Genomic DNA, 13,118 nt, shown 5'->3' with positions numbered 1-13,118 from the left:
TTCTCCAGCTCCCCATTTTATCCTCAAAACAATATTGTGAGGTAGGTCCTAGTCCAACACGCCACCGGTTATAGAGCTGTTTACACAGAAACTATAGTAGCACCTAGAGGCATCACACGACACACACAAAAAAACATATTTAAAGATAAAGCACCACATGATACAACAAATGATGAAACATCTCTTGGAAATGGTACATGTTGTCCAACTGTCCAGAGAGCTGGTGCATTTGGGCAACCATGATAAGGCCTTCTTAATAGGGGCGCCAATACTGTAGAGCACTTATCCCCATGAAACCTGGATGCAGGTGTCTTTTGTCCACTGAAAATCGAAACATTTTTATTTTTGCAGGCCAGAGCGTTCCAAACTGTGTCGTGACACGTTAGTGTGTTGGCTGCAGTGTGTAGGTGTGTTGCACGAATGCTCCCCGCGCTCCTCCTGGAACTGGTAAGGGGCTAGTTTAACCTCTGGTTTGCTAGTAAAATCGAATTACTGTTTCGCAAAATGATGTCTAAAAAGTTTGTCACCGACATGAAAAGTCGGGGAAACTATTCTGTGTACTTTCACCAGTATCTACAGTAAAGGTTACTTTTCATCTGTGGTCTCTGCCTTTGTTGTATTTCAGTGTAACATTAATGCTGTTCTTTTATGCTATTTCTAACACATTTTTTCCTAACATAGTTTTTTGAAAATAGTATTTTATGACCCTATCCCATTTTCAATATGGGAATAATAATGCTACTGTACTTAGACGGGTACTCTGAGGATTACTGAGATAATATATGTGAAGTTCTGCAGACTTTCAAATAGCACTATCCCAGCCTGTTCGCAGGTCCTTACATGATCAGTGAAAACAGCTGGTCCTGGCAAGTATTAACTGCTCTCAGTCTTAACCTGATAACTGCCATTTGTCCATATTTTAATTTGTCTGAATTAATTTTAAGATGTATTTTAATTAATCGATGCCTGTTTTTATGTATACTGTGTCATTTATATGATGTTAGCTGCTCTGAGCCTGGCTCTGGCCGGGGAGGGCGGAGTACAAATAAATAGTAATAATAATAATAATAATATTGACCTTCATTCTCGATGGGAGGTAGGAATGGGGAGTATATTCAATTCATTTTGTATTTAAAGGTGAACTTGCCAAATTCACACCCTGTGGAACAATACAGAGATAGAAATGCAGCCATCCTTTGAAATTTGCACTCTCTAAATTTTGAAATGCAGTTCTCCAGCCAAATAATATGAACAAAATGCATATGCTAGGGTAACGTATACTAGGGTAAAGTATATACAAAATGCATATACTAGGGTAAAGTCTACATAAAGATGCAAGTTATTAGTGAAAATCACATAAAAATGAATTCTATAAGGCAAATATGGGAAAATGTGTAAGTTAGATGGAATTGCATAAAAAAATGTTTGCATTAGATATAGAATCATAGAATCATAGAATCATAGTATAATACAGGGGTGTGTGCAAGTGTGATTTAGTAGAATGTTTTGGAAAATATAATTATGCCCCCCCTTATTTCAGACCCTCCAAGTGTTCCTATTTTCCAGGGACATCCCTAATTTAGAAAAGACGTCCTGGATTCTGATTTGATTCCAGAATGTCCCACTTTTCCTTAGGATGTCCCTATTTTCATTGGAGAAATGTTGGAGGTTGTGGAATTATCTGACGCCCGAGCAGTCTGAAGGCAATACTGTATAAGGAAGTTTTTAAATGTTTAATGTCTTATTATGTTTTTATATATGTTGGAAGCATCCCAGAGTGGCTGGGCAACCCAGTAAGATGTGTGGGGTATAAAGTAAAATTATCGTAATGGAATGGGACGTCGCTATTTTCATTGGAGAAATGTTGGAGGGTATGTTATTTTACATCACTTGTGGCCCAGAGTGAGAGAAGGCTGTCTTAAGATATCAATGTATGAGAGACTGGCAAGCTGAATGACTTTCTTTTAGTGTTCTAAACCTTTAGAGGAAGACATTTTATTCCTCCTGCCGCTTTGCAGGAAGACAGGTTCAGTATTCACCTTGATACAAATGACACAAAAGGCTAATTGTGTGAAACCTTTGCAGCAGCAACGGATTCTGGTGGAATTTTGTGTGTGTGTGTGAAAATTTCACAGCTCCTTCTCTGTGCCAGCCACGCTGTCATCCTCAGCAGTGTTGTCATTCCCCTCAACAGGATGGCTGCCCTCGTTTATCACAATCAGAAGGCATGTGGAGATGAAGAAAAGAGCAGCTTCAAAAACGTGAAGTCACATGGATAGCCAGGCCTGCAATCCTAAATATTCTGTCAGTGGCGACAGGCAGCCATTCCAAGGTCGGAATGCATTTATGTAGGCTGAGCGCATCTCTGTAAACTGATACTAACGCTCGGTGGTCATATTAACTTTTATTCTACAACAGGACTTTTTTTTAAAAAAAAATGCAAATGAAGATAATGATTCCTTTAAAAAATAATAAGTCTCAGAAATATCTACTACAGGCAAGCTGACAATCTACCTAAGACACTTAGAGCTATAGAAGAAGCCACTTTTTGCAATGGCGGCTGCATATTTTCCAACTTTTATCTGATGAAAATAGGGACATCCCATTCCATAATGATAATTTTACTCTTTATACCCCACACATCTGACTGGGTTGCCCCAGCTACTCTGGGCAGCTTTCAACATATAAAAAATCATAATAAAACATTAAACATTTAAAAACTTCCCTATACAGGATTGCCTTCAGATGGCTCGAGGGTTGGATAACTCCATACCCTCCAACATTTCTCTAATGAAAATAGGACGTCCTAAGGAAAGGCAGGATATTCTGGGATCAAATCAGAAACTAGGGTGGCTTCTCTAAATCAGGGACATCATTGGAATATACGGACACTTGAAGGTTCTGTGGCTGGTGACCCTTGGGACTGGTAGGGTGGAAGGCAAAGAGGGCAACTGTAGGTAGAATCTGGGCTAACGACAGGCAGAACCGACTAATTCTAGTTCTGTCCTTGTCTTCTTTCCTGTTAGGTTATACAAAGAGTACTTGAGATGAAGGAGGTGAAGGTGACAGCTAGGGCCATCCTCTGGGCTGTATGTAAGTAAGAAGGCAGGCAGGTGGGGGTTGGCTGAGGGCAGATTGAGGCTGGTGGGGCAGCACCCCATTCCACTCTAATGAACCAGCTTTCACTGATTTTTTGTTTCTAACACCATCCTATAATAAAGAAAATTCCCAACACCCCCCCCCCCCAAGTATTTTAATATTCTGCCTCAAGGAAAATAGTTTTGATAAAATAGCACAGTTTGTAAAACAGGGATTCTAACTTCCCCTAGCTTGTCATTTGCTTTTTACCTAAAGCAAGTGTGGAGTTTTGTCCTTTGATGAAACAACAGACTTTCATGAATTTTGTCCTGTGATGAAACAACAGTGCGAATTCCACCGAATTCAAATTGTTAGACAGCAAAATGCAATATAATGAAATAAAAGAAACAAAATGCAATTAAAAAATCACTCTGCATATTTAATGGCAGCACACCACAAACCACGTGGGTGAAGCTACTGGACCACTGGTGGTCCACAGACCACAGTCTGGTACCCCCTGGTGAATAGTGTATGCCTTGCTGGCAGATGGATGCTAGTAGATTCAAAATCAAGACATGGATTTCTGTTTTTATAGATGTAGCCACAATGAAAGTTCATTGTTTCTCTGTCCTCCACCAGTCGCGGACTGTGGGCCAGGGGGGAGGGGTGGCATTATTAATCCGGGAAGATTGTTCTTTCAGGGCTCTACCATCGCCATCGATCCCCGGCATTGAATGTGTTGGCCTAGTGTGGGGCTCCGAGGTGAGCTTGGCTGTCTGGCTGGTGTACCGGCCACCTAGCGCACCAGCAGCCACCCTGTCAGGCCTGCTAGAGGCGGTGGCCGGCTGGGCCTTGGAGTTCCCTAATCTATTGGTACTGGGGGACTTCAACGTCCATGCTGATGCCACTCCCTCCTCACAGGCTCTGGACCTGGTGTCTTCCATGGCAACACTAGGGCTCTCCCAGTTTGTTTCGGGCCCCACACATCAAGCAGGCCACACACTGGATCTGATCTTTGGCGTCGGTATAGATGTGATCATGTCTCCTTCGATGAAGGTGCCATGGTCTGATCACTATGCTCTGAAAGCCAGGATTGATTTTCCACCCCCACCCTGCTTAGGTGGCGAGCCAATTTGGGCTCGCCCGCAGAGGCTGATGGACCCTGATAGATTCTGTCAGGCCTTGCGGGACCTTGCTCCCCCTGGCGACTCATTGACTGAGCTTGTTGAGGGCTGGAATATCCAGCTCCTAGCAGCTATCGATGAGATCGCACCTAGGCACCCTCTGCTACCCCGCAGAAACCGGGCTCCCTGGTTTACTGAGGAGCTTCAGAAAATGAAGCGGGAGCTCAGACAGCTAGAGCGAGTATGGCGGGGTGCCCGTGACGGAGCCTCAAGAACATCTTATAGGGTTTTTATGAAAACCTACGAGATGGCAGTGAAGGCCGCTAAGAAGTCTTACTTCTCGGCCTCCATTGCCTCCGCTAGCTCTCGCCCAGCGCAATTATTTAGTATTATTAGGTCTTTAACGTCCCTTGAAGGACAGCCAAATTTAAATAACAATTTGACACACAGCTGTGAGGCATTTGCGAGCTTTTTTGCGGAGAAGGTCTTGTTGCTCCACCATGACCTCCCTGCCAATTTGGATACAATAAAGGAACTGGAGGCCCCTCGACTGTCCTCGGGTCCAGTATTGGACCACTTTGACCAGATATCCCCAGCCGATGTGGACAGACTCCTCCGAGCTGGAAAGCCCACCACCTGTCCTCTTGACCCGTGCCCGTCTTGGCTGATTAGAGTGTGTCCAGACGAGGTGCGGGCCCCCCTGGGTGATATCATCAATTTGTCCCTTGGCACTGGGATATTCCCAGGGGAACTGAAGGAGGCAGTGGTGCGCCCGCTCTTAAAGAAAACATCATTAGATCCCTTAGATCTATCCAATTACCGCCCGGTTTCAAATCTTCCATTCCTGGGTAAGGTGATTGAGAGAGCAGTTGCTGAACAGCTTGGTAGGTTTCTGGATGAAACATCGGCTCTGGATCCATTCCAGTCCGGCTTCCGCGCTGGTCATGGGACCGAGACGGCTCTGGTCGCCCTAACAGATGATCTCCGCAGGCAGCTGGATCGAGGCGGGTCGGGGCTGCTGATTCTTCTAGACCTGTCAGCAGCCTTCGACATGGTCGATCACGAACTCCTGGACCACCGCCTTGCCGACGTGGGGATCCAGGGCACAGTCCTTCAATGGCTGCGCTCGTTTCTCTCTGGTCGGGGACAGAGGGTGGCGCTTGGGGGGGAATTGTCATCGCGCCACTCCTTGGTGTGTGGAGTGCCTCAGGGTGTGATTCTCTCCCCGATGCTTTTTAACATCTTTATGTGCCCCCTCGCCCAGCTTGTCCGGAGTTTGGGGCTGGGTTGCCATCAGTATGCCGATGACACCCAACTCTATCTGTTGATGGATGGCCATCCTGACTCGGCCCCAGACACACTGGCCAGATGTCTGGAAGCTGTGGCTGGATGGCTACATGGGAGCCGGTTGAAGTTAAATCCTTCGAAGACAGAGGTCCTCTGGCTGGGATGGGGCGATATGGGATTGAGGGGGCAACTCCCATCTCTTGCGGGGGTGCAATTAGTGCCAGCATCGTCCGTTAAGAGTTTGGGTGTAATCTTCGATACCTCCCTCTCTATGGAGGTGCAGATTACAGCTATAACAAAGGCAGCATTTTTTCATCTCCGCCAAGCTAAGCAGTTGGCTCCTTATCTCTCTCGCCCTGATCTAGCCACTGTGATCCACGCGACGGTCACCTCCAGACTGGATTATTGTAACTCGCTCTACGTGGGGCTGCCCTTGAGACTGACCCAGAAACTCCAGCGGGTGCAGAATGCCGCGGCGAGACTCCTTATGGGGTCTTCGCTGTGAGATCACATTCATCCAGTATTATACCAGCTGCACTGGCTCCCGGTGGAGTACAGGATCAGGTTTAAGGTGCTGGTTTTAACCTTTAAAGCCCTATATGGCCTAGGACCCTCGTACCTACGGGACCGCCTCTCCTGGTATGTCCCACAGAGGAACTTACGGTCTGCAAATAATAACATCTTGAAGATCCCAGGTGACAGAGAGGTTAGGCTGGCCTCAACTAGAGCCAGGGCTTTCTCAGCCACGACTCCAATCTGGTGGAACGCTCTGTCACAAGAGACTAGGGCCCTGTGGGACCTGACATCTTTCCGCAGGGCCTGCAAGACAGAGCTGTTCCACCAGGCCTTTGGTCAGGGCGCAGCCTGACCCCCTCCTCTGGCAATCTGCACAGAATTTTGCTTAATGGTTGCCATCAATTTGATTTTAATTAAGTTTTATAATGAAATGTTTTTAGAACGTTGGATTATTTTGATTGTTGTTAGCCGCCCTGAGCCCAGCCTCGGCTGGGGAGGGCGGGATATAAATAAAATTTATTACTATTATTATTCATGTGGCATGTTTTTTCCCTTTTCATACCCTCAACTACATCACCCTTAGATGCTTTTCATGGAATGTGAAAACTAAAGTATTCTGTTTGCCACAACAAAGAATTGCATAGATAGTGTTTTGAGTTGCTTGAAGGAAGACTGTCATTTTTTTAAAAAAAGTTTGTGGTTGTTGTTTTTTAAACTACTGTAACATGGAAAAGAGACATTCCCTTTACCTGAGATTGCAGTGCTAGAAATGTCAGATCGATGGATGAAATAAAGCATGTAAGGACGACTGGTGTCATTCATATACAGTAGCACCCACCATGAAGCCCTAGACAAATGAGTGGAACAGAACTACATAAATATGCATTTGCTGCTTACTCTAAACTTCAAGGACACTGTGAAATTGAAATCTAGGGAAAGGCAAATATATGGATCATATCTCGTGTGGATTTTACTCCCCACATTTCTCTTTTCTTGTTAGATAATGCAATGTTCAATTGTTTCAAGCAACATGCCCCCAAACATTTTAAAATGGTCTAATTTCCCCCCCTTCAGCTTATTGTCAGCTGTTCATTTAGAAAATCCTCCTTTGAATAATTTTATTTTCTTTGTGCAGCGCAGTTGTGATCTGCAAAGAGGATTAGCCATTGTGTGTATTCTGTTGTGGTGCCAATCCAATATACTAAGTCTTATGAACTGATCTTAGTTGTAGATTTCTTAGATCCTGGCTTCATCTGATATATTAGGTAGGCAAGCTCTATATGTTCTGTGTCAGCAAACATTTTAAGCTCACAAGTAAGCTCACATTTCTGTTCAGGGGTATATGATAGCCAGTAGGAAAGAGCTCCACAAATCTTTGTGGAGGTTGTTATCATTGGCCGGCAGTCCAGTGATGGTGAGGAGCATGGTGGATGAGTAAGTAGCAGGAAGTAGAGGATGGATGTGGTCGCTTATCTGGGGAATGCCTGCTTCACGCACCCTCAAAAATCCATGCCCGGGGCCACAGCCCCTCTGGAACCCCCCCCCCACATGCTACACCCCTGCAAGTAATTAACTAAGCACTTGTGCTATGGTTAAAAAAAATTCTTTTTGAGCAATTATGTGCCTTTCTATTTTTTAGCCTTGCAGCTTCCTCTTTTTCTGAAAAGAGTGAAATTCAACATTTTTAGAGGAATACTTCTTTTTTTCAGGTGAACACTTAAATAGCACAGTGTCTGGAAGACAGTTTATTGGAAGCAAAAGCAAAGATGAAATTGAACTCCTGAGATTTGAAGAGAATATGCAATCTATTATCATTTCTGTATTATTAATGCACTTGTTGAGATGGGAATTAAAAAAAAAAGTTGCCCATTTTTTATTGGTTTTAGCATCAATTCTGTGTGGTTTTCTTCCCTCTCCCTTTGTAATTTACCCTTTCCTAATTATTTAGGTGACATTTCCTTTAGGAACTTTCCAATCAAACCAACATGGCTAGAAGATTTAATTCACCTCTGTTTTGCATGGTGCTATTTTCAATCACACTGTCAATATGTGCACTTTCATAATATGCTAAGATTGTTCCCCACGTGATTTCTCCACCTGCCCCTGAGCCTCAGAAGATGTTGGAGCCATGTTACTGCTCCTTTCCCTCTCCTTCCTTGAGACATTTGCAGAAGGTTTTCAGCGCAAAACATCTGGAATGCTTACTGATTGAAATATGTGATAAAGAGAGGTAGATATTGGTGTGTGCATGCTGTGGTAGTAATTCTAAATGTAATTTGTCTGCCACATTGTAGCAAAACCCAGTTGTGCTATTTATTTGAGGGTGTTGAGAAACTGACTGTAAAAAGTTATAAACTCCCCACCACAACCCCAGAAGCAATAGTTCTCTCTCTCTCTCTCTCTCTCTCTCTCTCTCTCTCTCACACACACACACACACAAATTAGTTTATATTAAGGATATTTTTAACAGATAAACAGGGAAACGTACATCTATCATCTCCACTTTCAATTCATAGAATCTTTTAGGCAGTTCCTTGTTGACTCAATGAATGGACAGGGCACCCTTTACACCCTTTTCGAAATTTCTCCACCCATGTATCACCTCAAGAACTATTTTTGAAGCAGAGTATCAAAAGCACATTGGGTCCTCTGCTGTGCTAAGCTGAGCATTTACTAGACAACGGTTAGGATTTCGGAATGCTTTGCCAGGCACCGCAAATGGATTTCCAGTCGAAGCCTAGAGCTTTTCAAAGGACACATTACCCAAGAATATAAGGGGATAAGTTGTTTTGAAGATGGCACATGCGTCATCAGATCTGTCTGCTCTCGCTTTCCCCCTTCCTTCCCTTGCATATTCGGAAAGACGATAGTACTACAGAACTCAAAGAACAGCTTGACTTTCTGACAGAAAAAGTCAAACTGCGGAGGCTCATTTCTTCCTTTGAAAATGACACACATGAATCATTAGCACCTTTAACAAGTTGGAAGAGCTCCAATTTTATTTGGTCAATAACTCTCTTGACTTCAAATGGGAAACTGCAGCAGTCCCTCCCCTCCTTTGCCAGTTTTTGACGAGGCGACTTCTGCAAAACTGATGAGCAGCGAGTTCAAGGAAACACTGAAGAAAGTGGGGGGAACGACATATGGCACATTTCCTATTTCCTGAATTTCTTTGCTATTAACACTTCCTGGCAGATTTTGAACAGTCTTTGAATGTAGGGTGTGGGTTTCTTCTTTCTGGCGTGTGGGAAGATCAGTTGATGATGAAGATATGCTGCCCTTGAGAAATCATTACAGGTGTTTAAACCCCATAAACTGGGGGGCCCACTAGGTGGCGCATCGGAAGATGGCTGACAATAACATCTCTCCGACCCACACGAGGTAATTTGGAGGCTATGATGGGGGTAATTAGCCTCCTTAACCCCCCCAGGATTGTGGGGGGGACGGCCCTTGCCTGCTGTGCCCTATACCACCCCTGAATTTGTGGGGGTGGGGGCACTAGGCACAAAGCCCTCCTGTGGGATTCCGGCACTCCTGGACGCCGTCCCTGATTCGCGCCGCTAGTTGCAAGCATCTTCAAAAGAAACAATTTGGATGAGATAAATTGCACATGCTTCAAGGAAAAAGGGGAGTAAAGACTGCTGACAGAAGAGATCTCTGATAACAAGACAAGAATAAAATATGAGAAGATACGTCAAGATACGGTATGACAAATGACTGAGGGGGGAGGGGGAAAAAACCTGCCTTCCTTTTTCTTATGTGATTTAACAAGAATCCCCTCCCCTAATGAGTCAGAAACTAAGGACTTAAGCTGTGGATTTAAGGCTGTGTGGAGATAAACTTTCGAACCAAAGCAATGTTTCAAGATGAAGCTGGAAAGCTAAGAGTTTTGGAATGACGCAGTTAAAAATGCCGTCGCCATTTTGGGAGGCATTGTTGGAGCTCTTGGGTCTGGGAGGAGAAAGAGAGAAATAGAGTTGTTTACATATCGTGGACCAACTTCTCGGTGGAACTTAAGAGCGACAAATGCCAAATTTATGATGGAAAGAGCGATGCTATCTACGAAGGAGATATATGGAAACCATCTGGACTTAGTGGAGGAACGGGAAATCCACACAGGATTATTATTTTGCTTATCGGCTTAAGAAGACTAACAGAAGAGATCGTAAAGGAAAAATAGAAATTATATGAACAAGATATGATGTGGAAACACCAAGATAAGACTGGATAGAATTATGAATTTTGTTTGGACTGATTGGGACTGATTTGGACATTAACGCAGTAATAAGAAGATGATCTGAATCCCCCTTTGGATCTTGAAGTATGGGTTCCCCCAACAAAATTTAAAAATTTGGCTTTGTAATTTGGAATTTATGTGATGTGATTTAATTTGATGTGATTGGCCAGTTAATAAAAATTATTAAAAAAAAATAAACCCCATAAACTGGTGTACATGTTAGTAAAGATGGATAATTATAACTCCACCATAATTAAAGGCATACAATTTAGCAAAGAAATGAGACTGATAGCTTGCACGTCTCTAGATATAGACTCACTTAACCTTTCCCACCCCCCTGGGGTAGCTTCATCTGATTCTGTTCCCATGGTAATTTCCATGGCAACTACTTTGTTTGTGTTGTGTCTGTACTTGATAATCACTTTTGCATTTGCATCAGTGTTTTGTCTCCCTCCTACAGTTCATTACCCCTTGTAATGAGTAAGGAGGCATTTGATTCTTCGCGAGGACACACTGAATTCATACAGCTATCTGTACTACTATCTCTGTAATACTGCAGTGTGCAGAACTGCTATTGGGTGGTTCATTTATTAATTAAATTGAATCTAATATGAAGCACCAAGACTGTTCGTCCTGCAACAGCAGGCACCCTCACTGTCATTGCAATTGCAAGAACATCTTCAGTTTAGCGTGATGATTTTCAGGGAGGGAAATTATTTCCTTCGTATTACTTCAGTATCATCTACTGGTTGGTGTTCTCCTCTCTCTCTCTCTCTCTCTCTCTCTCTCTCTCTCTGTCTCTCTCGTGTGTGTGCAAGGGCATGCATGATTATCCCAGGTAGAAATGCTCAAATATAAAATAGCTGTCTCATATCTAGACTGAAAAGGTACAAGAATGTAAAATCTGGCAGATGTCCATTGAAAATCATTGGAGCTTGATAATTTCCTGGTTGCTGGTCCTGAATATTTTAAAGAAGACACACATTGAATTTCATAAGGTTATGCACATCACATTTATTGAGTTGTATATGTATAAGCAAATATTTGACTGTGACATAACCAAGGTGTTAGACAAGATAGCATTTAGGTCCCCTTCAGGCCTATGTTTCAATCTTTTTGTTTTCTTTTTAAAAAAAATAGAATAGACTTGTACAACCTTGTGGTCCCTGGAGTCAAACACAGCCCATATACATGTGTTGAGGTTTTCCATTTGCTGAAGATTGCTTTTGTTTTTGTAGTCCGAGAAAAAACCCCAAATCCTATGTCATATAAGTCTGGTTGGTGGCACTTGGCTTGGTGGATACCAAATTCAATATCCCAGATTCCACATAAGAAAAATAATATCCCTGTCTTCTGATAGATCGAACATACAAAATTTGACAACAGTTACTACATTGCTACTGAAGATAACTAGCAGACAAATTGTTTATGGACTGTCTTTTAGAAATGGAAAGTCACATGTTCATTTTAAAAGTTTAATTTCCTTCCATTTTTGTTAAGTTTTATGTTCCTTGCGTGACTGGTTGTGCTTCTTTCATCTGAAAATCCAGAGAAATGATTCAGATTAAAGGACTTTAATGTTGGCTAATTTTGGATTGCTCAGAAATTGTTCACTGTTTCTTTTTAAAATGTTGTTTTTAAATGAAATGATGTCTCTAAAGTCCACATGTTCATCTACAACATGTAATTTTGTTGCGTGCGTGCTTTTTCTGCTACATTTCCCAAAAGGATCAAAAATCAAAACGATAAACAGTCTTAACTAGCCACAAATACGCTTTTGGTAGGAAATTAAAATTATTTGATGTACAAAGATATGGCTGGCAGGCCAAAAATAAGTACTGGAAGATAAAGAGAGAACAAAGGAGGAATGGGTCATAAGTGAATGACCCAGAAGCAATAAGGAAAGAGAGAGTGAAGTATAAGACAATGACACTGAGGAGAGAGAAGGATTTAGAGAACAGGCTTTGGTGATTACAGATGGTTGCCAATGCTGTTGAAAAAGTGCTCTGTGTGTGTGTGTGTGTGTGTGTGTGTGTGTGAGAGAGAGAGAGAGAGAGAGAGAGAGAGAGAGAGAGAGAGTGAAAGAGAGTGTTTGTTAATGTTTCAACTAAATGGGAATTGGAAGTTTTTGCGGGGGGGGGGTGCACTCTTAATTTTGCACTATTGTCATTCCACATTTAAAATTGAAACTATGTTTGTCCAGACTGAAAAGGCTCTGAAACGGTTCTCTTACGATTGGAGCACAGCTCATGAGCTCCTCTGTGAAATTTTGGAGAATTTCATTTGTCCTCCAGAGAATATTTGGTGAAATCCCACCCGCTGCCCATTTGGCAACACGCTAATCAGTCTTTGGGGAGGCCTACAGCCATAAAAGGCAGATTTAGAGGAGAGTGACCAGTTTGCCCTCACTAGCACAAGCCAAGATGGTGCCTTAGGGGGCATTGCAATGATGATGTAGAACGGAAGGTAAGAGGCACTGAATTTTGGCATTGCATAGGGCACCGAATTTTGAAAGCCCAAAGCTTTCAAGCTGTCACTGCAACAAAGTACTTTCAAAAGCCCTGAAGAAGATCATACTTGCATATCTACAATCCTGTTTAGGGAAGTTTTTAATGTTTGATGTTTGATTGTATTTTTAATATTTTGTTGGAAGCTGCCCAGAGTGGCTGGGGAAACCCAGTCAGATGAGTGGGGTATTAATAATAATAATAATAATAATAATAATAATAATAATAATAATAATTTCCATGCAAATGCATGGAGAACCAGTTCTTGCAAACATACAGCATTCAGTGTTTCTAAAAAAAAAAAAAAAAAAAAAGGATTTTCGTAGCCACTTTTATAAATGGCATTTGGGGGTATTCTTGGAATCCTTG

At 42.7% G+C, this 13,118-nt stretch overlaps 1 protein-coding gene across 1 annotated transcript in view; it reads left to right on the top strand.

Moving 5' to 3' along the window:
* Window positions 1-11,656, top strand: part of LOC310746584 (uncharacterized protein) — a gene marked incomplete at its 3' end in the record, with an annotated part of 191,676 nt that extends 180,020 nt beyond the window's left edge. The window contains exons 5-7 of the mRNA XM_083580492.1: window positions 3,027-3,093; window positions 7,715-7,866; window positions 11,603-11,656. Coding sequence (XP_083436618.1) covers window positions 3,027-3,093; window positions 7,715-7,866; window positions 11,603-11,656 — 273 coding nt within the window. The remainder of the gene's footprint in view (window positions 1-3,026; window positions 3,094-7,714; window positions 7,867-11,602) is intronic.
* Window positions 11,657-13,118: the final 1,462 nt, after the last annotated feature.

This window comes from Podarcis filfolensis (assembly GCF_964270895.1).
Source record: "Podarcis filfolensis genome assembly, chromosome: 1".
Lineage (NCBI taxonomy): Eukaryota > Metazoa > Chordata > Lepidosauria > Squamata > Lacertidae > Podarcis > Podarcis filfolensis.
Note: the sequence above shows the minus strand (reverse complement) of the source record. Positions and strands in the feature narration are given on the sequence as shown.